The sequence below is a fragment of the Theobroma cacao genome, chromosome 8 (genome assembly GCF_000208745.1).
Source record: "Theobroma cacao cultivar B97-61/B2 chromosome 8, Criollo_cocoa_genome_V2, whole genome shotgun sequence".
Lineage (NCBI taxonomy): Eukaryota > Viridiplantae > Streptophyta > Magnoliopsida > Malvales > Malvaceae > Theobroma > Theobroma cacao.
The window spans coordinates 7,009,675-7,020,804 of NC_030857.1; the positions used below are offsets into that span (position 1 = coordinate 7,009,675).

Here is an 11,130-nt window from a genome sequence, read left to right on the forward strand (position 1 = left end):
CAGTAGTACTTTTTATTTCGAAAATCTAATCCAAACTCGCTAACTGTTTCCCTCCCCGCTCTCCCGCTACCATGACCACCACCACCACCCTCTTCCTCTCCCCACCATTATTCACCCCAAAATTTCACTCATCCCTCTTCCTCAACCACTCCTTCCTTCCTATCCCGTCTCTCAAAGCCAAACCCCTCCATTCCCCCTTAACCCCAACCATTAAACCCTCCTTCCTCGTGCGGGTAGACGACGGCGATGCCGACGGGGGAGGACCCGACGACTACGACATGGAAGAAGAAGTCGAAGAACTCGACAACAAGAAAGACTTCGACGTCGAATACGACCCTTTAGCCACCGCCTCTGTTGCTAGTGCCTCTTCTACTACTGTTGACGTGGACATTACAATTACTGAAAGCAAGAGCTTTGTGTCGACTCAAGGGTGGGACTCGGAGATGGTGGTGGATTATAGGATAAATGAGGAGGAGTTTCATAAAATTAGCTTGTTGGATTGTGATTTTTTTATTCGGAAGCCACCCGACCCGGATAATGATGTTTATGATTTCAGGGAGGTTAGTGCCTTAGTGGGGTTTTGGTTTTGAGGGCATTTTTGTTTATTTGTTTTATTTATAAATATGGGTTTTGTTTTATTTTTGTATTGAACTTAATTACCTTTTCTGGTTGTTTTGTGTTACTTATGTTTTATGTTTTTTCCATATGGGTTTTGCTTCAATTTTGCATAGGATTATTGTTTCTGGACTTTTTTATGTGATTTTTGTTGGTTTTCTCATATGGGTTTTGATTAGTTAGTGTTTAATTCTTGTTTCTGGACTTACTATGTGATTTGTATTTGTAATTTTTTTAATATGCTTTTTCAGATGTATGTTACTCCACCGGATACGGATGTGTATTCCATTCCCAAGGTTCTGGCTCCAATGCCTCAAAAGGTAGTGTCATTGTTGATAACTTTGGTTTTTACTGTTTCTTTTTAAAGACATATTTTATGTAATTTCTTATCTAAAGTGAATGCGACTATAATATTCCCAGCAAACAGATTCTAATGTGTTTTCATTTGAACAGCTAGTCAAATTGACTTCCTTTAAGTTGGTCTTTTGATTTGTTTTCGTTAAGGGGCGTAACTCTATTTATGTCAAAATTACAGTATATTCGCTGTGCAAAGAGTGATTATGGCTGCTACAACGTTACAGAACCACCCATTGATGCACCTCGTGATCCACTTTACAAATCTGAGAGGGAGGTCATGAAGGTATGACTTCTTATCTATTGCTGCATAATGTGCCATTTGTTTAACTTGTGAATCCAATACGCTTCTAGTTTTGACCCTCCCTGAATCCGCTCCCTCCTCCAGCCAACCTGACCCTTCCAAGATGAACATGTACTCGATACAAGCATATCTTTCTGTTTTGGTTTGTGGTCTGAGTACCATTATGGGTAGCTATTCTTTAACTCGTTTTTATTTTGGTTTAAGAGTGTTTGATGTTGTTAAATTCAATTGGTTTGATCTTTCCTCCGTAAATACCCATTCTTCCTCAATAAACCTATGAGAGAACTCCATAATTTGCTTATGCATCAGATTTACTGATATAAAATAAAACACTAATCCAGCCTTTTAGATTTTATGCTTTATAAATCCATTAAGGTTGTATTATTGCTAAAGGGTGGCACATTTTTTCCTTAAAAAACAAGGAATAAAAGTAAAGTTGCTAAAGGGTGGGATTGGGTACTACAAAAGATGTTCTTGCATGTAATCTTATTAGTATTTTTCCTCCTAAGTATGGTGTTAACTACATTTGCTGACATTAGCTCTATTCTTGATTAGAAGGTTAGAGGATTGCCTCGTTAAACAGCTAGCAGTCATAGTTAGACTCTTTTCCATGACATTTTTAAATTCAATTGTCAGGTTGTTCCCTTTATGTAGGAATTTAGGTATATCTGTCTTTTCTGTTCCCTAAAGACGTGCTCCAATCTCATATTTGGCTAATTTAACTCAGGCAAATTCTCAACCATATGTGAGGTTAGCCATGTGCTACCATAAGCTGTCTCGCTCTTATATCTTATCTTTCGATGCTGTTTCCATGCATGATAAAAGCTTCCTAAATGCTTGTCGATTGGGATTGAGGAGTTCTTTATTTTCACAAGATTCAATTGGTTTACAGATTTGGCCTAAAGAGGGCTAGAATTTCAACTTTTGCCCTATTTATATACTTTGTCAATTGCAGCCTACCTTTGTTGTTTGATTTCTGTTGAATAAATAAAGCTAGTCTGCTTTTTATTAGCTCTACTATAATTAGGATTTAGTTTAATGAGAAAAAGAAAGAAAAACTTTGTATAAAACAGACATACTGGAAGAAGTGTGAATTAAGAATAAAGCAATAGAAGAAGAAAGAAAAACGAGTGCTAGCATGAAGTCTTCATTTACCCTTGGTCTGATAGCAAAACAGGATATGAATGAGATGACAAATTACATGATTTAGGAATTCAGAATAATTAAAAACCATCCTCCCATTTGCCATATCATGGAATTCTGGTTGTTATCTTAATTTGAAGGAGTAAGGATCATTGATTTTCTTTCAGCAATATTATGAGCTGGCTGTTTTTTGTTGCAGGTATTTTTGACAAAACATTACAGGAATCGAAGGTTGGGTGACCCAGAATTTGTGCTAGACTTTGAGGAGATATATGTGATTGATTCCAAGACCAAGTCAATTACCAGAGCAAAAGTTTTGGTAAGAAATTTTATAGTTAAATCTACTTTGAATACTCTTCTAATATTGCACATGAGGCTACAACATGACTTGTGCCTTCCATACCCTTTATGCTTTCTTTCTTACTTAGATAAGTACTTTTTTGCTCTTCAGATTCAAATAAGAAATATTCCTCATTCTTGATGATGCGTTAGCTAGTGAGGGTGAATATGCAGTCTTGTTCTTATTCTTGAGCTTGCTCAAGAACCTATTTCAAGGACAACTTGAATATTAGAATGTATCAAGGAAAAAAAAAAAGCAAGTAGAAGCAACTGAATTTCATAATGCTAAATGTTTTATATAAATTGGTAAATAACTAACATGAAAAGAGCCAAAAAAGATGGCAGGTACTTGTGCATGTACATGTTTAACTGGACCATTACACTTGGATAACTTTTTCCTTTTTGGGAGTCTTTCAGGTCATATATTGAAGTTCTGGTTGTCACTAAGGAATCCTCCTCATCCTACATTTTCATAAAACATGAAAAGTAGCTATGTGGTCCTTATTGGATGGTTGCTGCTCGTTTTGTTATTTACCATGGTCTAACTTATTGATTCTTTCTGTAGGTCACAGTTCCAGGAGGAAGAAACCGGGATAGAAAGAGTGACCTACTTGTCATACGTGATAATGGAAACTCCTTCAAAATAATTCATGCGGTGACTATTCATTCTCCAAATCCTTTTGTAGTTGCATGTTAGGCGTTACCTAATTTACTCTTCTTTTCTATGCTTTCAGAGTGAAAAAGATGATCCAACAACTGTAATAGAAAGGGAAGAGTGGGTCAAGACCAGAGAAGACATGGAAGGACATCTCAGAAAGCTACGAGACTTCAGCATTTCAAATTGGTTCTAAATCCAATGACATAATGAAAAGGTTGCTTAATGAAGGTAAAGACAATCATGCAACAAGTAGAGAGGTTGTCTGGATGTGTCAGCATGATAGGAAATTGAAGTTTGAACTTGCAGAACAAAAATTGACAATGGAGAGCAAAATGTCACTTCCTCGACCAATGGTTCTCTGCGGATGTTGTTGGCGTTATTGGGCCTGTTCAATTTTGTTGTATGTTGGAGCTACGAGAGCATGTAATTATTTCTCTTTGTATAAAATGGGGTTCATCACTTGGACCAATTGTTTGAGTTGAAGTTGTCAAGTGCGTGAATCCTCATTCCTCAATGTCTTTTGTTAGATTACAAAGACAAAACGTCTCCATTTGTTTTAAGCAAGCCGTTGCGGTGCAGGATTACTGTAAACTCTGCTGTCCTTGGATTTTGCAACTCTTAATCTTTTGATCTTTTATAAGTTTCGGCCTAGGCTTAGCTGATAATAAATTGTGGGTGATTGGATTTTGTATGATCGAGGTAATCTACTTCTTTATCTTGAAATTCATCACTATTTAATTAGCCATTATCAATTTCTCAAATTTTTATCATATGCTGTTGAAATCAATAGATGTAATTGTTTGCTTGTTTGTTTTCACTTATTTATATTAAAATGATGATTTATTTACCCTAATATTATATGTTAGGACAATTTTATATGGTCTCTAGCAGAGATTCCTCTGGTTTGACAAATTTGAGAACAAAATCTGTTAAGGAATGAATTAGAACACATGCAATGCAATGTCAATCAAATAAAAGATTGCAAATTTAGGAATATCTATGTCTAGTCTTGGCCTGTTGTTCGGCAATGTTTCAATTTCTTTATTCTTTCTTTTCTCTTGTTTTCACTTTTTCTTTTCTTTTTTTTTGTTGTTTCCTTCTGTTGAAATCAATCAAAAATACAAAAGCACTCGGTGAAATATTTTTGTATTATCCATAGAGATAAGTAAAATAAAATACAATGCTATTCATCAAAATTAATGTTTTCAAATTAAATTAACTCGCTTTTCAAACTTTTATTTTGTAAATTTTAATGAAAATCAATTGTAAAAAATATAATATTTAAAAAAGTTTCTGAATTATTTAAAAAAAATTCAAATAAGCCTTTATATTTTTATTACATTCAATCAAATTCTTATATTTTTATTTTATACCAAATAAACCCTTATAACTAACAATTGACTAATTGTTGTTAATCAAAATGTCAATTATAAATTTTTTTATGCTACATGACATGTCATAGTGATAATGACATGATATGTTGATATGGTAGGATGATATGATCACATAATATTTTTCACTTTTCACGTCAGCATCATGTCAATGTCACACAAATATAAAATGACAAGTGGTATTTTGATTAATAACAGTTAATTAATCGTTAATTATAAAAATTTATTATTTTACTCAAATTTTTTCAAACAGGACTTAGTTAAATACAATAGAAAAAATATTAACTTATTTAAATATTGACATTACATAATTATAAAATCTATATATATATATATATATATATATATATATATATATATATTTGTGGAGGACAAATTTACACTTGAATGCCTCCAGTGCTTTAGCTTTATTAAAGGCAGCATTTTTCTTTTCTGAAATGAGCAGCATTTGGTTCACGGCCAGATCTCCCTTTTAGCATAGTCCCCAAAATTTTTAAAATTACATCTATATTATATAAAATTTTTAAAATTTTATATATACTCTTTTAATGGTCCCCTCAAAATAATTTTTTATTTAATAATTAATATAAATAAAGAATAACAAAATGATCTCACATACTTCACTCAACTTTAATTTTTTTTTATTTTTTCTTTCAATTTATATTATTATTTTTATTTATATATTTTTTCATTTATATTCTATTTGCTCATATATTCTATGTTTCTATCAATTTTATTCTCCAAATTTCTATGAACCATCAACTATATTCTTTTTCTTTCTTTTTTGTTATGTCATATGCGGGTTCTATCTTCTACTTGTCATATTCTTATTTTTTATGTTATGTGGATTTAATGTTCTATGATTTTAATATTTACAAATTAATAAATTATTATGTAGTTATCAAATATAAGTTGTTGTGTTCCACTATTACTTAAAACTTCATTAATGTATTATTTTTTTTATTAATCCTGATTATGTAAGAAAAAATTATCTTGAGTATATCTTTTTTATATGCTTTATATTTCATATTTAGTTGAAAGGAAATTATTTTGAATATATAATTTTTGAACAATTCTAATTATATAAGAGAAAATTTTTAATCTTATATATCGTATTTAACTATTTATATTTTATGCATTACAGTTTTATATATAGTATTATAAGTTTAAATAGAAATAAAATAAGAATACTAAATGTTGAGTAAAGTATAAACAAATTGAAAACAATTGGCAAATTCTTTAAAAGAAAATATGCAGATTGTCTAAATGATTCTTTTACACTTCAGTCACCAAGCCTCAAGCTTTAACTCACGAACAAAAGTAATGTAATTCAAAAAGTCTAAGACTCAATTCTAGAAAAATATATGTTTTTCAGTATATAATTAATAATTGATGAATTTGAATATAAAAAAGATGGTCGAGTACAACTTTTCAAAAAGATTATTGTAAATTTTTTTTATTTACATATTATAAAATTATTTTCTATTATCAACCTTTTGATTGTTAGTTAAGTTCAACATATTAGTTTTTTATAATTTTTTAAAAAAATTATATTAGTTTTCAAAATTTTTAACCTTTATTTATATGTTTTTCACCTTCAACAAAAATTGACTAGCTCCACCCCTGATCTGGTTATTGACTAATTATCATGTAATGCTTATGTTTATGATATGATTAGAGATATTTATAAATCTAATGTAGCTTGGTATGGAGATCATCATCATGTACATCATTTTGCCACTTGGATTGAGTAATATATGCTAAACTTTTTTTCAAAAAAAAATATTATTAAGTCAATTCAAGTAAAACTAACCATTGCATTAAATCTTCATTAATTACTATTTATTATAAATTACATCTTTTGAAAATGGTAAAACATAAACAAAGTAATATATGGTTCAAATATATAATGTGTGGGAAATCAAAAAGTATTGCATAATGTGCAAAACAAAATGCATAGTATTGCATAATGTACAAAAACAAAATGGGCGTTGCCTCCCTTGTCAAGCAATGAAGCGGCCTGGCATGTAGAGCAGAGGCCGCCGCCGCCCCAACCCCAAGCCAATTCGTAGCCCTCCTATTTGAAAGACCTCGACAGTTTTTAGCTTTTGGGAAAACCATACATCTCCACCTTCAATAAAATTAATACTTTTGTTCCCTTTGATTTTGATTTGATGGTTAAGATATGATTTATTATAGACTACCATACTTAGCAATTCCATCACTCAAACCCTAGACAAGACCATTCTAGATTTCAATGGCTTCGAATCGTGACACGTGTCCCTTACTACATGCATACCGAATTTTCTTTTTCTACATTAATTTTACGTATGAAACACATCAAAGCCTCCTAAAGATGTTTGTTGTTCCCTCCTCACGCCGGCCTTTAAAGTCTTGTCCGAATTTCCATATTAAAACTCTAGCCCTAACCCTAAGACCTCTCCTTGAGTTACTAATGCTATATATCTGCTCTAACCAAGAGGATCTTAGAGACCAATGGTTAACAAGGTGAAACAAAAACTAACAAAGCCATTTCTTTTCAAAAACATGAGATTAAACAAAGAAAAAGGCAGTTGGCTTGGCCTTGTCAATAACCCTGAAACAAACATGCCCGTACTGTGACACTTAGAAAGTTCTCTGTCCTCCAAACCTGAAATAGAATGCTTCCCTGTTGTTTACCTCTCTCCCTTTCTCTGCCTTTAAACCTCATTTTCTGCTCCATTCAACTCATCATTTCACAAGCAAAACAAGGGAGAAGCAAAAAAGAAGAGAGCAAGGAGAAGAGATGGGAAGAGGCAAGATTGAGATCAAGAGGATTGAGAACTCAAGCAACAGGCAGGTTACTTATTCAAAGAGAAGGAATGGGATCATGAAGAAAGCTAAGGAGATTACTGTGCTGTGTGATGCTCGTGTTTCTCTTATTATCTTTGCTAGCTCTGGCAAGATGCATGAGTATTGCAGTCCTTCTACTAAGTATGAAGTTTTTTTCCCTTGTTTTTCTTAACCCTTTTTTTCTTTCTTGGTTTTGCATCTAACAACGAGGGATTTCTTTTTTTTTTTTGTAATTTTTCTTGATGGGGTTACTTGTTTTGCTTGTTCCTTTTTTTTTTCTACAAAAAACTTCCTCTTATGGTGAAGTTTGATCGATATCTTGGATCAATATCACAAGACTTCCGGAAAGAGGCTGTGGGATGCCAAACATGAGGTAGGTTTGAATCTATTTTCCTTTCTTATCTTTGATGTTTCATCCTTTTTCTATCTGTTGTGACCCTAGCTAAGGACATCTGGTTTTCTCTTGCATGTTCCAGGAAGTGACCTTTTTTTTTTGCTAAAAAGTTAAACAAAAACATGAACTATGAATTCTCTGAATAGATCTACAAATGGGATGAATTGATGTAGTCCTTTAGTTCTTCCTCTCTCATGCATAAATTTTATGCCTTTTTTTTAGAAAAAGAAACTAAAACTATCTGAAATGTAACATCTATCAACAGATCTGGCAATAAAATGTTATTGCCCACCTTCCTTTTCCTTGCAAAAAATTGAAGAACTACATAGAAGTCAGTTTTAAAGGCATAACAAAACAATTAATGCATTTTCCCTGAACAGATCTCCAGTAAGATCTACCTAGTTCATGATGGTACTCTAGGGTTTCTTGGTCAAAAGCACAATTTTAACCAACATACCAATATCTAAGCTCATATATAGGTCATATATAGCTATGGATTTTCTTGTCAATAAACTAACAGTTTTTTTTTTTTTGCTTTTTCTGTTTTCTCTTACAATAAAAACTCACAGAACCTTAGCAATGAAATAGATAGAATCAAGAAAGAGAATGATAGCATGCACATTGAACTCAGGTACATATACTTTTCCAGCTTTGTTAATTTCTTTGGTTTCCTCTCTCTCTCTCTCTNCACAGAACCTTAGCAATGAAATAGATAGAATCAAGAAAGAGAATGATAGCATGCACATTGAACTCAGGTACATATACTTTTCCAGCTTTGTTAATTTCTTTGGTTTCCTTCTCTCTCTCTCTCTCTTTCTCTCTCTCTCTCTCGGTCTTATGTTTTAAGCATGTCCTTAGGCATTTGAAAGGCGAGGATATCACATCTTTGCAGTACAAAGAGCTGATGGCCATTGAGGATGCCCTTGAGAATGGCCTTGCCTGTGTCCGTGCTAAACAGGCCAGTATTGATTACTTACATTAACACTCTATTTTCCCCTTAAACATCTCCAAACTATATTTAAGTTAAAGCTGATCATCAATCTCATTTTGGCTCCCTTCTTTTTTTTTGTGTGTGTTACAGATGGACGTCCTTGATGTGACAAGGAAAAATGTATGCATATAGTATTATATATAATTACTAGTACTAGTATCTCTGTGACTACAATTGGCTAATTATTTGCTAATTATATTTGGCTAACTTCTATGCTTTTGGGTGAGTGATTCTCAGACGAAAATGTTAGAGGAGGACAATAAGCAGCTCAATTTCATTGTGGTATTTATTCTCCTATATCTCACCTCCTATTTTTTCTATTTACCCAAGTAAGCACTGTTTAATATCTCCTTGTTGACATAGTATCTATGTGTTAATTGCAAGGGAAGAAAAGGGTGATCATAACTGATAGTGTGGAAGATTTGTGCCTATAATGAAAATGGCAAGAAGAAGGAACACCTCTATTTGCAAAATCATTCAGAAAGGAAAAAGAAAAAAAGCAAAATTATTCAATGAGCTATACAACAAAATTCTAGTAAGGATTTATAAGATGGAAGAGGGAAAAAAATGTCACATGTCACCTTGCTCACCTAGTTTAAACTTTCATCAGATTAATCTGATTATATTTACCCAAACAAACGAGAGACTTCACATGATAAAAGGGAAAAAGTTGGCGTTGCAACCGAGTGGTGTAATGTCATGTTAGCTCTAGAGTCTCAGTAGCTAAGAAGCTACCTATCGAGCTCAATGCCTTGCAAAGATTTGTCTATGGGAATAGGAGTATTTGCATTTTGCAGCACCTTGTTGAGTTGACATATCAAAGCTTCTCTAGCATATACACAGAGGAAACAGTAGTTTTTCTCTAAAGCAGTGGAAAAGAATGTCGACCCTAGACCTAGGATCCTTGCTATATCAGTGTATATATAAAGGGTCAAAGGCCTAATTTATTCTCCCTCTTTTTTATCCCTATGTAATAAACAGCTTCTTGTCTATCACTCCCATTAGCTTGTTAATTTTCATGAATGGTTTATAATGAATGTATAATCTCTGATTTTGCAGAATCAACAGCATATAGCTTATGAAAATGCAAGAGAGCAAATGGACAACGGATACCAGCGAGCAAGGGACTACAACTCGCAGATCCCTTTCGCCTTCCGTGTGCAGCCTATGCAGCCAAATCTGCAAGAGAGGATGTAATCATGTTGTGAGGGGTGGGGCAGATAGCTAGCTGAAGCCTGAAATTCTCTAGCCTGCTTTTCTGATACTAATAACTTTAATTTTCTGCATGTTTCCCAGTGTTTGTGATGCTCTTAAACGCATTTCCCTTAACTTTTTAATAAGTTAAAGCCGTATTGCTAGCAACTATGAGCTTGATCTGTGGAGTGTGGACGATCACTATGTCTGTCTACTTTGAGACCCATTATCTATATGTGTGCTTATCTATTATATATCCACTGGTTTTCTTTTGTGTGTTACCAATCTTCTCGCTTACTTTGAGTTTTCTTAATTAGTTACTTTATTAAGATTATTGAGTTGGGATGTAGTTGCCAAATTTTGCTATTGGATATGATATTTATTGATTTTATTTTCCTTTATTTAGAGGTTAATTAATTATAAATATGCAATCATTATAAACTCATTTTTTACTATGTTTGTAAATGATATCACTATTATTACTATTATTCACACACGCGCATATATATATATATATATATATGTAATTGACAAAAATAATCATAATTGTTTCATTATATTTCTAAATTATCATTTCAAATATTTTTTTTATTTAATATTGATAATATTTTTCTAATTAGTAAATACAAGAATTCTAATTGCATCTAATAAATTTCATTAAAATTTTTTCTATAAATATTAATCAAATTTATCTAATTTATGACTATCATTAAAAAATATTTTTGTTGATTTCTAATAGTATTATATGATTTATAGATTAATACTGCATACATTGAATTATATATAATTGAAATATTAATCTTCTTATATATATAATTATAAAATTACTTTTACACTTAAGAAATACTAGTATTTTACATATAATTATTATTTTAATATTAAATAAAAAATAAGTATTCAATTTTCAATGCTACA

The 11,130-nt window shown here is 32.1% G+C and overlaps 2 protein-coding genes across 2 annotated transcripts; both read left to right on the top strand.

The window, feature by feature from the left end:
- LOC18592415 lies at positions 1–4,146 on the top strand. Its single transcript, XM_007019156.2, has 6 exons — positions 1–560; positions 867–935; positions 1,151–1,255; positions 2,616–2,735; positions 3,321–3,410; positions 3,490–4,146. The coding sequence occupies exons 1-6, from the start codon at positions 72–74 to the stop codon at positions 3,604–3,606; spliced, it is 990 nt and encodes a 329-aa protein (XP_007019218.2). The 5' UTR covers positions 1–71; the 3' UTR covers positions 3,607–4,146.
- LOC18592416 (floral homeotic protein GLOBOSA) lies at positions 7,456–10,496 on the top strand. The gene is made up of 7 exons (XM_007019158.2): positions 7,456–7,777; positions 7,943–8,009; positions 8,600–8,661; positions 8,889–8,988; positions 9,112–9,141; positions 9,259–9,303; positions 10,081–10,496. The coding sequence occupies exons 1-7, from the start codon at positions 7,590–7,592 to the stop codon at positions 10,216–10,218; spliced, it is 630 nt and encodes a 209-aa protein (XP_007019220.1). The 5' UTR covers positions 7,456–7,589; the 3' UTR covers positions 10,219–10,496.

Bases quoted from the DNA above. Each gene is read 5' to 3' on its own strand.
- LOC18592415 (XM_007019156.2), top strand. From the start codon at position 72: ATGACCACCACCACCACCCTCTTCCTCTCCCCACCATTATTCACCCCA. The intron at 936-1,150 runs GTAGTGTCATTG...TCAAAATTACAG, and splicing joins TGGCTCCAATGCCTCAAAAG to TATATTCGCTGTGCAAAGAG. The intron at 3,411-3,489 runs GTGACTATTCAT...CTATGCTTTCAG, and splicing joins CCTTCAAAATAATTCATGCG to AGTGAAAAAGATGATCCAAC.
- LOC18592416 (XM_007019158.2), top strand. From the start codon at position 7,590: ATGGGAAGAGGCAAGATTGAGATCAAGAGGATTGAGAACTCAAGCAAC. The intron at 7,778-7,942 runs GTATGAAGTTTT...CTTATGGTGAAG, and splicing joins TATTGCAGTCCTTCTACTAA to TTTGATCGATATCTTGGATC. The intron at 9,304-10,080 runs GTATTTATTCTC...CTGATTTTGCAG, and splicing joins AGCAGCTCAATTTCATTGTG to AATCAACAGCATATAGCTTA.